At 38.8% G+C, this 14,544-nt stretch overlaps 1 protein-coding gene across 7 annotated transcripts in view; it reads left to right on the top strand.

Annotated features, from left to right (window-relative positions):
• GALK2 (galactokinase 2) overlaps nt 1–14,544 on the top strand; it is a 171,238-nt gene that overhangs the window by 128,016 nt on the left and 28,678 nt on the right. For all 7 annotated transcript variants that reach the window (XM_055279053.2, XM_055279056.2, XM_055279054.2 and 4 more), the window contains one exon: nt 6,211–6,421. In XM_055279053.2, the coding sequence (XP_055135028.2) occupies nt 6,211–6,421 (211 nt within the window). The remainder of the gene's footprint in view (nt 1–6,210; nt 6,422–14,544) is intronic.

Here is a 14,544-nt window from a genome sequence, read left to right as displayed (position 1 = left end):
CATGTAAAATCAGTTCATGTTGTGACTACTCTCCCAAAGATACAAGAAGAAAATGACGGATAAAATTGTAGTGCTGAGTCTCTGTAGTAAAAGTTATTGTGACGTTGGAATGTTTTTTGAGAGTTAACTAGAAAAAGGGCATCTCCTTTGGAAGCAGTAGTAGCTGAAGATCTTAATCCACTGCAGAACCTCCTGTTCCTGAGGATGTTTTCTCAGTTTAACTGCATAACCCCATATGCATTTTAGAGGTACTTTGGTCAGCAAAATTGGCATCTGAATTTGGCTTTTTGCTACACACTCCTCCCAACTGACGTAGATAAACACACGGTTTTAAATACTCTGAATTTTTCTCTTTTAAAATGTGGAAGAAAGAAAAATGAAAGACTTTATCAAGATGGAAAATGTTTTCTAAATCATGTTGCTGCAAATCACTAAAATCCCAGGTTTTATACAAAAGGGAAATGAAGATAAAACTGCTAATGTGCACTTTACTCAGAGATATGGATATTAGGAATACGCTTTTGCTTAGGAATATAGTCTGGAATTCTACTAAGCATATTTTCTTTGCAGTATGGTTCTATTCTTCCATTTTTGGCAACATGTGAATGAATATAATTTTTTTTTGAAGATGGTCTCATTAAATAAATTAAACTCTCATGTAAAAAGGTTAAAAAAAAAGCTTATCTCAACCTGAGCAAACTTTGTTTTCCAACAACAATAATGAAGTGTCAGCTGAAGAATGGCTAATCAAGATAGTTTCGAAAATGAGACTGAGACTGATCAGCTAGGGCTCTAATGGCAAAGTTGTAATGAATAACATTTATTTTTCCTCTCTTCCTATTTTTCTCAGATTCTTTTTTGAAAATGAGTACCTTGTTAAAATCAAGTTAACACAGGGAAGTACACTAAACCAATAGAGACAATTTTTCTTTGTTTTGCATTAATGCTGGCAATTTCTTCTATTCTTAACGTCTTTCTCATCTTGTTTCTCTGTCTCTGTCTCTTTCTCTCTCTCCATCAGCTTTCAAAAGCTAATTGATGCAAATTCATAAAAAATCAGAGCCTTGTAGAGCATTTGACTAAAATTAAAAATTTTTGAAGGCAAACTCAATAGAGATTTATAATTACTACTTGTATAAATGATATCTTAATGAAGCAAATTTTTATGATAAAGTAGCCACAGATCTTTAGTAGGTACAAAATTTTTCATATTTTACACACATTTGGGGCTTAAATGTTTCCGGAAGTGCTTTTCTTATACAGTATCCCTTAGTTACATTGAAGAATAAAATGTGTGATGCCCATAATAAGTATTATGGGAAGTCAAGTAGGGAAGAGAAATTATACTGTTGCTTTTTGCATACCCAGAGCTCCTTGTGGCAACATGAGAAGCAGTGAAGGAGAGAGTTTCATATGATCCTTTGACACTTCAAGGAAAATTTACAGTGATTCTTTACAGGGCCTGTCTGGTCAGGGGCCATCAGTCACCCAGTTTTTCAGCTCCTGTCACGTAGTATGAAACTTATTCTTTGTCTGGTGATAGAGTGGGAGGAGAAGTTGGCATAATATTCTCAGGGTTTTGGCAGTTTCCTTGAATTTGAGCAGAGAAAAACCAAATACTCAAGAATGTAGCCAATTTCACGCAGCCAGTTGATTCAATAGTGCATACTCTGCCAAGACTCTGGCCTGGAGTATTCAGGCAATGGTGAGTCTGAGCTGCATGGCAGAGGACATACATACTGGGGAATAGGGGTAATGTGTTTGATGGAGCCAGATTGTGGCAGGACCTTCAGTGCCGTGCTCAGGCTTACCCAGGCTTGGCTTTGAAAGCAGTGGTTGTTAGCGAGGTATTTTAGAAATATTAATATGGCAGCAGGAGCTTTTGCCTTGGTTGAAGAGAAGTAGGTACTAGAGTATCAGTGAGGATGGGATAAAAAGGGAGAGATGTGAGAGAAGCTCTGACTGGATGTGGTAAGGGTTGGGTACAGGCTGTCTATGATTTGATTTTTGTTTTCCTTCTGGCATATACTTCATTACTTTGAGGAAGTTTTCCTTGACTACCTCCTGACCTCAATTAGGTTAAACACTCTTTTATGTGCTCTTACCATGTCCTGTATTTTTCTATTATAGCAGTTTATCATAATTGGATTAAGTTCTTTATGTTAAACGTAGTTTTAATTTAACCTCTGTCTTTTCTGGTGGACTGTGAGCTGCACGTGGTCAGGAGCCATGTGTGCCTTACTCACTGCTCTCTGCCTGTAGCCTGGGAAGTAACAGGCACTCAGTAGACACTCACTGTGAGCAGACGCACATGAATGAAGGAAATGAAGAAAACGTGTTGACTCAATAAGGGCTACAGCTTCAAGGTGCAATGGTTGGTGAAAAGCATAGTGCTGCCAGTGATAGGTTTTGAGAAGGTAGTATGCACTAGAAGTTGACTACAAAGTAGGAGATGATGAGAATTCTTCATGAATATCTTAACACTTTCTCTACCATACTGTTTTACCAGAAGACCCAGGGAGTCTCAGACCAAGAGCAGAGGGCTTAGTATTTTTGTTTGTGTCTGGGACAACCTGAAAGTGCTAGGGAGTTAATATCCTTGAGAGCTGCCTCAATCAGTGATAACTGGGAGTTATTGGGTAAATACTTTGGCTTTCTTGCCCATGGTAGGACATGACTGGGCTTTACACATACAGGTTCCAGAGAACCTGTGATTTGAAGCTCAGCAGGCCAGACTCACTTGCCAACATCAGTACACCTCATATTGGCTTCTCTTCCTGTCTCACTTTCCATTCCTCTTAATGCTTCTTAGGATCACCTTCCCCTCAAATTCTTACCCTCAAATTTTTGTCACAGGGCCTGTGTCTGAGAGAAACCAACCTAAAACAGAGTTTTAGCACTATTTATCAGTGCCTCTTTCCATGACTGTGGAAAAAGCACCTATTGCCTGCTTTCTTATCCACAGAGCATGGAACAGAGCTCAGGAACCTCTCAGAAGTGTTATCTGATATGAATACTTAATGTTTGCCATGGTGAAAAGAAAATGGTGAATGTGGACAAAGAACTGCCTTCTCTTATTTCCCCACCCTACTACTGAGTGAGAAAGTTGTGACAAAATAACCCACAGCCCTGACTCATAGCCCTGCTTCACAAATGTGAAGGAGGCCAGTCACCTGGGCCACAAGTGCCTTCATGAAGCTCTGTCTTTGAGCAATGGTGATCTTATCCACGCATTTCCTTCATCTGCAAGTCATCTTTCTGTTTTCCAAGCCAAATTTCAAAGGGCTTAAGAGGCTTTTCTATTTGACTCCCTCAATGTAGTGTAATTCAACAGCTCACGGGCTGTGCAGCTGTCATTGAGGGCATATGGTAGATTTCATCCTTAATTGAAATACACACCAAATTGGCTGTGTGGATTCTCCAGCTGAGGGCTCACTGGACAACTGGTGTCACAGTAAAGTGGGATATTGCTGGAGTGAATGTGAACTCTATGTTAGTGCCTCAATCTGCAGAAAGCACATCAGGAGGCTGCCTTTGAAAACTGAATCTTGTGGGCTGCAGCCATCCCTTGCAGACTTTCTCTCCACATATCACTGGCCCAGTTTTCTTGGATCAAGTGCCTGGGGCAATGTGACTGGTTCAAGAGAGAATGGGAATGGGAACTGGGAGATCATTGTGGACTGAAAGCTTCTTAGAAAGAGCCCACTGTCATCTCTTGGGGGCAGTTCTCTGACGTTTTTCTTTTTTAGTTTGGAAGGAACCCATTTATCAAAGTGTTTTTAAATTTCTGGAATGTTCACTTCTAGCACAGATCTAGGTTTGTGTTTTGAAATGCGTTTCTAAGACTTGATCAGTGATTTGAATTCATATGGGTAACATGATATAGTTATCATCCATACCTCATTGAGAACGTGGCCTAGGGGAAGGAAGAAAGCGTTATAAGACCTGGATTCAGTTTCCAACTCTGTTATTAACTAGTTGAGTTACTTTGTTTTTTTGTTTTGTTTTGTTTTTTTGAGACCGAGTCTCACTTCATCACCCAGGCCAGAGCACAGTGGCATGACCTCCGTTCACTGCAACCTCTGCCTCCTGGTTTCAAGTGATTTTCATTCCTTAGCCTCCTGAGTAGCTGGGATGACAGGCACATGCCACCATGCCCAGCTAGTTTTTGTATTTTTGGTAGAGACGAGGTTTTGCCATGTTGGTCAGGCTGGCCTTGAACTCATGAGTTCAAGTGATCCGTCCACCTCAGTCTCCCAAAGCTGGGATTAATGAGGCCACCACACCCGGCCTTGTTAAGTGACTTTGGACAAGTCACTTACTATTATTATTATTATTTTTGGAGACGGAGTTTCGCTCTTGTTGCCCAGGATGGAGTGCAATGGCAGGATCTCAGCTTACTGCAACCTCCGCCTCCCGGGTTCAAGTGATTCTCCTACCTCAGCCTCCCGAGGAGCTGGGATTACAGGCATGCACCACCATGCTCGGCTAATTTTTGTATTATTAGTAGAGATGGGGTTTCATCATGTTGGCCAGGCTGGTCTTGAACTCCTGACCTCAAGTGATCCACCCGCCTCGGCTTCCCAAAGCGCTGGGATTGATTGTACGGGCTTGAGCCACCGTACCCAGCCTACTATTATTTTCTAAATAGAATAATAATATCTGTCTCATGGGGTTGTTGAAGATTATAAGAAATACGGGGCATACTTTAGACTATACCACACTATTTTTGTTAGCTTCATTGCTTATCTCAGTTGGATTGTGGATGTGTTGCCAGAAAGCATCATTGTAGGAGATCATTAACTTCAGCTCTTTTTTTCATATAAAATAAATATCTATTCTTTTGTATTATGTATATCTTTGTAAGTTTTCTCAAATTATTTTTGGAATACATTGGAATATAGAACAAGAATGAGTGAATGAAATGAATGAATGAATGGGTCAGTCTGTGGAGCTATCAGTCCAGTACTGCTAATAACCATGAACTAAATGTGCTAAGCAAACAGGTCAGAAGAAGTCTTAGCTCATGTTTTTTTTTTTTTTTTTTTTTTTTTTTTGCTTTTTGTTTTTTGTTTTAAATGACACCATGTTCCATGAAATAATCAAACCGAAAATCATAGTTCTATTGTTTTGTTTCCCAGTTTGGCCTTAAAATCATTAACTCATTTCAAATATATGAGCCAGGGTTTTAAAAAGGGGATTAAATTAATATAAGAACTTCTGTTATTAACATTCTTCAGAAGTCAGTGGCCGTAACCAGAGTACAATAGTCTTTTGGTAAACTGCTTCCTGTCAAAAAGAAAGAAAATCATCAACATAATGGAAGAGTAAATCAGATGCACATTTTCTTGAAGACTGATTTCCCCTTCTCTTGTTTCTTTTTGCTGTTTAAAATGCCCCTCTGTCTTCACACCCAGGCAATGAATATTGTAGACCTCAGGATGAGAGAAATCCTCACTGTTTTGATTGCCACCCACTCTGATATTGCTTGGGGAGAATGACAGAAGTATATTCTGGATTGGGGTTCCCATGGGTGGTTACAGATTTGGTTTATACTTAACCCTCACCGTCAGATTGAGGAGGTACCTCAGGATGCAGTTAGAAGCCAAACTCTTTTTCTTGAGGGTAGAGGAACATACAGCTACTACCACCAGTGACCTAATGAAGTGCTTCACATAAGGTCATCAATAAGGTTTTCATTTCAAATTTAGGATTTTACCCCAAATGCCCATATAATGCCATTTTCAGAGACATATAGTAAACAGGAAGTACCCTAAGTGGACGTACAGTATCCTCTCAAGACCCAGGTCACATGAGATTTAAATAGTTTTCTCTTGACTTCCTAGGAAGGAATGCAGTAGGCATGAACTGAATAAGGATAAAAGAGTAAAATTATTCAAAGAAATAGCTCTGAAGGAAAGTGGTGACAGGCCAAAAAAAAATCAGCGAGGGATTAGTTGTGTGCGCGTGTGTGTGTGTGTGTGTGTTTCAGGACAAATACTTAACTAGTCTGTGAGTGTCATACAAACATGTTTAATTCCAGGCATCTGAAGCCAGTATGCATTTCCAAGTAATGGTGGGAAAGTTGGATAGGTTGAATGGAAAACAACAACAACAACAACAAACAGCTTAAAGTTAAATCTGGCTAATTAAAATAGTACACATCAAATTCTGAATCAAAACTGACCATTATCTTGGTTGAATTTGCAGCTCCTGGCTAAATACAAAAGCTTGCAATGGGACAAAGTACTGAGGCTGGAGGAGGTGCAGGCTAAACTAGGGATTAGTCTAGAAGAAATGCTGTTGGTCACAGAAGATGCCCTTCATCCTGAACCCTATAACCCTGAGGAGATCTGCAGGTGTCTGGGAATTAGCCTGGAGGAACTCCGAACCCAAATCCTGAGTCCAAACACTCAAGAAGGTGAGTTGGCTGGAGAAAGTAAGATATAGGTTATTCCCTCACTCACAGCTGGAAGGTTTCAACTTCTCCACTGGTTTTAAAGCATACTTGAGGGAATTTGGAGACTGTGTTTTGGCAAGCTTAATTATTTAGAATCTTAGCTTCATAAATGTATTCATTCATTCTTTCATTCATCACTATGCTGGGTAGGCAAGGGTGAATGAGACATGATTCCTGTCTTCCAGGGGCTTATAATTCAGTAAGCTTCTCTTTTTTATCTTTTTTTTTTTGCCTTATCCATTTTTTTCTGGTTATTATGCTACTTGTATAAAAAATGGACTAAGAGAACTGCTCTAACTCTGTGCAACAATACTCAGAACACTATAAAATGTTCACTTCTTAGGTTGAAACTTGTGGTCGACTTTAGTGTGGAAGCTTATTTCTATTTGTGGTCTGCTTTCAATTAACTTTATTTTTATACCAATAACATCAGAAACTGAGACGAAGCCCAGGTAAATGTTGCAGGCACAGGATGGAGTCTTGGGCTGGCTGTTCCGCTTAGACTAGAGGTTATCTATTTGTGAGAAATCAGTACTGGGTGCAAGGACATCTAGTTAAGATCAAGTTGCCCTTAGTGGAGGGTTATGGGGGATGAGTAGGAGATTAACACAAACGTCAGCCTCAGGGACCCATTTCTGTCTCATTCAGTTCAGTTCTACAACTGATTGTTGAGTTGCTACTGTGGATTTACCCACAAAGTAGTATCTTAAAGGCTGCAAGTACTGAAAACTTCGGGATGAGATAAGGGAATCATATGGAAGCAGGGATTGGGTTTTAGTTTCTAACACTGTCGATCCAATTTAATTTGATGAAGCTTGATTGAGTCTTTAGAACCAGAATAAGCAACTATGGCTTACTGGCCAAATCAGGCCTGCCATCTGTTTTTATAAAATAAACTTTTACTACAACATGGCCATGTATTAGTTATGGCTGCCTTTGCACTATAAGAGTTGAGTAGTTGTGATAGAGATTAAATAGTCCACAAAACCTAAAATATTTACTATCTGGTTCTTTGCAGAAAATGTTTGCTGGCTGTCATTCCAGAAAGGCAGTAGACTAAAGTTTACTTCAGTTTTGCCATGAAAATAGGCATAACAGGAATGCTTCTAAGAATAATCTGTATAATGTGCTAAGAATAACGCTTGGTAGCGGAGGTACTAATAGAGTGATGAGTGTGGTGATGGAGTTGTACTTGGGTCTAGGGAGACCAGAAAACAAAGAAGTCAAAGCCAGCTTAAGGCCGGGTGCAGAGGCTCATGCCTGTAATTCCAGCACTTTGGGAGGCTGAGGTGGGTGGATCACTTGAGGCCAGGAGTTCGAGACCAGCCTGGCCAACATAGTAAAACCTGTCTCTACCAGAAACACAAAAACAAGCCAGGCATGGTGGCAAGCACCTGTAATGCCAGCTACTCAGGTAGCTGAGGCATGAGAATTTTTTGAATCCAGGAGACAGAGGTTGCAGTGAGTTGACATTGTGCCACTGCACTCCAGGGTGAGACCCTGTCTCAAATAAATAAATAAATAAATAAATAAATAAATAAATAACTCCAGGGTGAGACCCTGTCTCAAATAAATAAATAAATAAATAAATAAATAAATAAATAAATAAATAAGCAAGCAAGCAAGCAAGCTAGCCAGCTTAACTAAGGAGTTAGCAACCAGCCAAAAGTTAAATAATAAATATGTATTTCCTAGGTAGGCAAACAGTCAGAAAGAATTCCAGTCTGACAAAACAGTAGATACAGAGGCAGAAAGAAGTGAGAGAAGATTATATGTCCAGAGAACTACAGATAGTTCAGTGTTTCTTGAAAATAATGTACATAGTAGAGAATGATACAGTATCAGGCCAAGGTTGTAGACAGACCCAGATCACCAAAGGCCATATTAAATAACTTGTGTGTGTGTGTTGTATAGGTAATGCGGGAGGTAATCAGTATTTATTGAATGAAGAAGTGGGGTAAGGTATTGGATAGGGAGAGGTTCAGGGGAATTGCCTTTCTCCTTTGACCTAAGATATTGATTTCTTTAACAAACACGTATTGACTTCTGTGGACTGGAAATTGTGCTAGGATACAAAGATAATCAGGACACGGTCTCTACTTTATAGTGACTTAGTGTCTAATTGGGGGAGAGTGCCATACAATGATCACAGTAAATAATACCTTCTATAATAAAGGTATTTATCAAGAACCCTAAGAGTATGGAGGGAAAAGTAGCTCAGGTCCTGTAGATGGTGGTTCAATTTTGGGCTGGATCCTTAGAGAAAGTTATGAATTTCCTAGACTTAGAGAGATGACCAGCCTTTCCAGGCAGAGAGTAGAGCTTGAATGAAGACAAAGTAGCACAAGGAATGGAGTACTGGAGAACATGCACCAAGAGGTATTGTGTGCAGTATGAGTTGAAGGACAAAAAGACTGCCTAAAAGGATGCCAGTTAGGAAACTATTGCTCTATACTCTATACTGAATGAGAAGAGCCTGAAGTAGGGTAGATGGCTCAACTGGTAGATTCTCAAGACTATAAAATAGAATTCAGTTGCAATTGGCAATTGCTGGTATCTAGGAGTAAAGGAAAGAAGAAAGGGAAGAAGGAAGGGAAGGAGGGAGAGGAAGAAGGAAGGAAGGGAAGAAGAAAAGAAATATAAGGTAAATAAGTCCAAGGTATGGATAACTGGGAAAGTTAGGAAATTATAGTATCGAAGTGATTTTGGCAGTAAGATGACAAGCTCATTTCTCTCTATAGATAGATAGATAGATAGATAGATAGATAGATAGATAGATAGATTTATCTATCTATCTATCATTGAATTTGTCTGGTGTGATAGCAAGATATCTAAATAGAGATGTAAAACAGGTAAAGATCCAAATGATATAATAATTAGATTTGGGGGTTATTGTTGAAAAGGTGAGAAAGTCTTGATGGACATTGAAAATGTTGACTGTCTAATGATCTTAAAAGAGTCATTTCATGGTATCACTTAGTTCAGAAGCCTTCAGAGGCTTACCATTACCTAAATTCCTGAACTGTTCTAGTCCTGTCTTAACTATGTTCTGTCCTGTGTCCCTTTTGAGCCCATACATGCCCGTGTGGACAGTGTTACCTTGGTTGGACCATTACACTTACTAATTGGAAGCTTGGTCTTCCCTCTGGGCTTTTAATCCTAAACACTACTGTGCTTTTATAAATGAATTTTCTCCCCTTTCTGAAATGCAGTTTCTACCTGTCTTAAAAGCTTAATATAATTCTTATCTTTTGCTTATACTTCTTAATCCACAACGTATTCTCTTTCTCTGTATCCATCTTTGTTTCTTTCTGCATCTGCCTGTCTTTCCTTCCTTTCTTTTAGACTTTTTTTGAATAAGTAAATTTCCCAGGATGCTTTGGAAAATACAAAGAGCAATTTGCTTATCAAACAACATGTATTGCTCTCTCTCTGCCTCTCTTTCTATGTATATATTCATAAGCTTTTCCCCCTGAAGAATAATGACTTCACAGTTTTTGTAAAAATGAGGCATGCTTCATCTTATTTCTTTTTTTCCAGAACTTTTATTTATTTTCTTTTTCAACTTAATTTTAGGTTCAGGGCATGCACATATAGGTTTCTTACATGTGTAAATTGCATGTTTCTGGGGTTTGGTGTACACATGATTTTGTCACCCAGGTAGTGAGCATAGTATCCAAAGGGTAGTTTTTTGACTCTCACTCTCCTCCCACTGGCCATCCTCTAGTAGGCCCTGGTGTGTACTTTTCCTTTCTTTGTCACCATATGTACTCAGTGTTTACCTCCCACTTACAACTGAGAACATATGGTATTTTGTTTTCTGTTCCTGCATTAATTTGTTTAGGATAATGCCCTCCAACTGCATCCATGTTGCTACATAGGACATTATTTCATTCCTTTTTATGGCAGCATAGTATTCCGCAGTGTATTTGCACCACGTTTTCTTTATCCAGTCAACCATTGGGCATCTAGTTTGATTCCATATCTTTGCTAGTGTGAATAGTGCTGCAGTGAATATATGAGTGCATGTGTCTTTTTTTTTTTTTTTTTTTTTTTAAGACAGAGTCTCACTCTGTAGCCTGGGCTGGAGTGCAGTGGTGTGATCTTGGCTCACTGCAACCTCTGCCTCCCTGGTTCAAGAGATTCTCCTGCCACAGCCTCCCGAGTAGCTGGGATTACAGGCACCTGCCACTATGCCCAGCTAATTTTTTGTATTTTTAGTAGAGACAGGGTTTCACCACGTTGGCCAGGCTCGTCTTGAACTCCTGACCTCATGATTCTCCCGCCTCGGCCTCCCAAAGTGTTGGGATTACAGGCGTGAGCCACCGCACCCGTCCACATGTGTCTTTTTGGTAGAATGATGTATATTCATTTGGGTATATACCCAGTAATGGGATTGCTGAGTTGAATGGTAGTTCTGTTTTAAGTTCTTTGAGAAATCTCCAAACTGTTTTCCACAATGGCTGAATTAATTTTCATTCTCACCAGCGGTGTATAAGCATTCCCTTTTCTTGGGAAACTTGGCAACATCTGTTATTTTATGACTTTTTAGTAACAGCCATTCTGACTGGTGTGAGATGTTATCTCATTATGGTTTTAATTTGCATTTCTGTAATGATTAGTGATATTGAGCATTTTTTTTATATGCTTGTTGGCCATGTGTATGTCTTCTTTTGAGAAGTATCTGTCCATGTCCTTTGCCCATTTTTTAATGGAGTTATTTGTTTCTTGCTTGTTGATTTGTTTACATTTTTTATAGATTCTGGATATTAGACATTTGTAAGATGCATAGTTTGCAAAAATTTTATCCTATTCTGTAGGTTGTCTGTTTACTCTGTTGACAGTTTCTTTTGCTGTACAGAAGCTCTTTAGTTTATGTCTCACTTGTCAATTTTTGTTTTTGTTGCAATTGCTTTTGGAGATTTCATCATGAAATCTTTGTCAAGTTCTATGTTCAGAACTGCATATAGTGGCTTTTTTTTCTAGAATTTTTATAGTTTTAAGTCTCACATTTAAGTTTTTAATCTACCTTGAGTTGATTCTTGTGTATGGTAAAAGGAAGGGGTCCAGTTTCCATTTTCTGTGCATGAATAGCCAGCTATCCCAGTACCATTTATTGAATAGGGAGTCATTTCTCCATTGCTTATTTTTGTTGACTTCGTCAAAGATCACATGGCTGTAGTTGTGTGGATTTACTTCTGAGTTTTCTATTCTGTTGCATCAGTCTATGTGTCTGTTGTTTTATGCTGTTTTGGTTACTGTAGCCTTGTAGCATAGTTTAAAGTTGGGTGGTATAATGGCTCCAGCTCTGTTCTTTTTCCTTAGGATTGCTTTGGCTATTTGGGCCCATCTTTTATTTGAATTTTTGAATTTTTTTTTCTGAGAAATGACATTGGTAGTTTGATAGGAAAAGCATTGGATCTGCCTTGGGCAGTATAGTCATTTTGATAATATTGATTCTTCCAACCCATGAGCATGGAATGTTTTCCCATTTGTTTGTGTTGTCTCTGATTTCTTTCAGCCATGTTTTGTAATTCTTATTGTAGAGATCTTTCACCTCCTTGGTTAGCTATATTCCTAAGTATTTCATTCTTTTTGTGGCTATTGTGAATGGTATTGTGTTCTTGATTTGGCTCTTAGCTTGGACATTACTGGTGTATAAAAATACTACTGATTTTTGTACATGGATTTTGTATTCTGAAACTTTAGTGAAGTTATTTGTCAGTTCCACTAGCCTTTGGGCAGAGACTATAGGGTTTTCTAGGTATAGGATCATATTGTCAGTGTAGAGAGATAGTTTGACTTCCTATTTTCCTACTTGGATGCCTTTTATTTCTTTCTCTTGCCTGATTGCTGTGGCTAGGACCTCCAATACTATGTTGAATAGGTGAGAATGGGAATCCTTGTTTTGTTCTGGTTCTCAGGGGAATGCCTCCAGCTTTTGCCTGTTCAGTATGATGTTGACTGCGGGTTTGTTGTAGATGGCTCTTATTATTTTGAGGTATGTTCCTTTGATGCCCAGTTTGTTGGTAGTTTTTAACATAAGGAGTTCTTGAATTTTATTGAAAGTCTTTTTATTTCTATTGAGATGATCATATGGTGTTTAATTCTTTTTATGTTGTGAATCACACTTATTGATTTGCCTATGTTGAACTAACCTTGCATCCAAGGAATGAAGGCTGCTTGATTGTGGTGGACTAGCTTTGTGATGTGCTGCTGGATTCAGTTTCCTAGTTTTGCAGAATAGTTTTGCATCTATATTCATCAGGGATATTGGCCTGAAATTTTCTTTTTTTGTTGTGTCTTTGCCAGATTTTGGTATCGGAATCATGCTGGCCTCATAGAATGAGTTAGGCAGGTGTCCCTCTTCTTCATTTTTTGGAATAATTCCAGTAGGATTGCTAACAGGTCTTCTTTATATGTTTGGTAGAATTTGGCTGTGAATCCATCTGCTCCAGGGCTTTTTCTGGTTGGTAGATTTTTTATTACTGATTCAGTTTTAGAACTTTTTATTTGTCTGTTCAGGAATTCAGTTTCTTCCTGGTTCAGTTCCTGGAGTTTATCCATTTCTTTTAGGTTTTCTCGTTTGAGGGCACAGAGGTGTCTGCAATAGTGTCTGAGGATTTTTTGTATTTCTCTGAGGTCAGTGGTAATATCACCTTTGTCATTTCTGATTATGTTTATTTGGATCTTCTCCCTTTTTTCTTTATTAATCTAGGCAGCAGTCTGTCAATCTTATTTATTCATTCAAAGAACTACTTTTGGTTTCATTGATCTTTTGTATGGATTTTTATGTCTCAATTTCATTTGGTTCAGCTCTGATTTTGGTTGTTTCCTTTCTTCTGCTAGCTTTGTGGTTGGTTTGCTATTGTTTTCCTAGTTCTTTTAGGTGTGATGTTTGGTTATTAATTTGAGATCTTTCTAACGTTTTGATGTAGGTGTTTAGTGCTATAAACTTTCCTCTTAACACTACTTTAGCTGTGTCCTACAAATTCTGATATGTCTTTGTTTTCATTAGTTTTACAAAATTAATTTCATTGCCTTAATAGCCTTCTTTACCTAAAAGTTATTCAGGAGCAAGTTGTTTAGTTTCCATGGGATCGTATGGTTTTGAGAGATCTTCTTGGTCTTTCTCCCTTCCATTCCATTCCCTTCCCCTCCCCTCCCCTCCCCTCCCCTCCCCTCCCCCCTCCGCTCCCCTCCCCTCCCCTCCCCTCCCCTTCCCTTCCTTCTTTCTTTCGTGTTGTAGTCTGAGAGCATGATTGGTATGATTTTTTTTTTAATTTGTTGAGAATTACTTTATGGCTGGGCATGCGGTCAGTCTTATAATACATGCCATATGCAGATGAGAAGAATGTATATTCTGTTGTTGTTGGGTGGCGTATTCTATAGATATCTGTTAGGTCCATTTGGTCACGTGCTGAGTTTAAGTCCCTAATATCTGTTAGTTTTCTGCCTGGATGTTCTGTCAGTAGGGTGTTAATGTCTCCCACTATTATTGTTTGGTTATCTAAGTCTCTTTGTGGGTCTCAAAGAACTTGGTTTTATAAATCTGGGTGCTCTAATGTTGGGTGAATATATATTTAGGACAATTAAGTCATCTTGCTGAATTGAACCCTTTATTATTATGTAATGCCCATTTTTGACCTTTTTGATCATTGTTAGCTTAAAGTCTGTTTTGTCTGAAATAAGAATAGCAACCCCGGCTCTTTTTTTCTTCTGTTTGCTTGATAGATCTTTCTCCATCCCTTTACTTCGAGCCTACAGGTGTCATTGCATGTGAGATAAGTCTCTTGAAGACAGCATGCAGTTGGTTCTTGCTTCTTTATCCAACTCATCACTCTGTGTCTTTTAAGTGGGGCATCTAGTCTGTTTAAATTCCAAGCTAATATTGACATTTGAGGGTTTGATCTTGTCATCGCTTTGTTAGCTGGTTGTTTTGTAGAACTGATTATATAATTGCTTTACAGTTGATATGGTTTGGCCGTGTCCCCACCCAAATCTTACCTTGAACTGTAGTTCCCATAATCCCGACATGTCATGGGAGAGATCCTGGGAGGTAATTGAATCATGGGGCCAGTTAT

The sequence above is a fragment of the Symphalangus syndactylus genome, chromosome 5, assembly GCF_028878055.3.
Source record: "Symphalangus syndactylus isolate Jambi chromosome 5, NHGRI_mSymSyn1-v2.1_pri, whole genome shotgun sequence".
Lineage (NCBI taxonomy): Eukaryota > Metazoa > Chordata > Mammalia > Primates > Hylobatidae > Symphalangus > Symphalangus syndactylus.
Note: the sequence above shows the minus strand (reverse complement) of the source record. Positions and strands in the feature narration are given on the sequence as shown.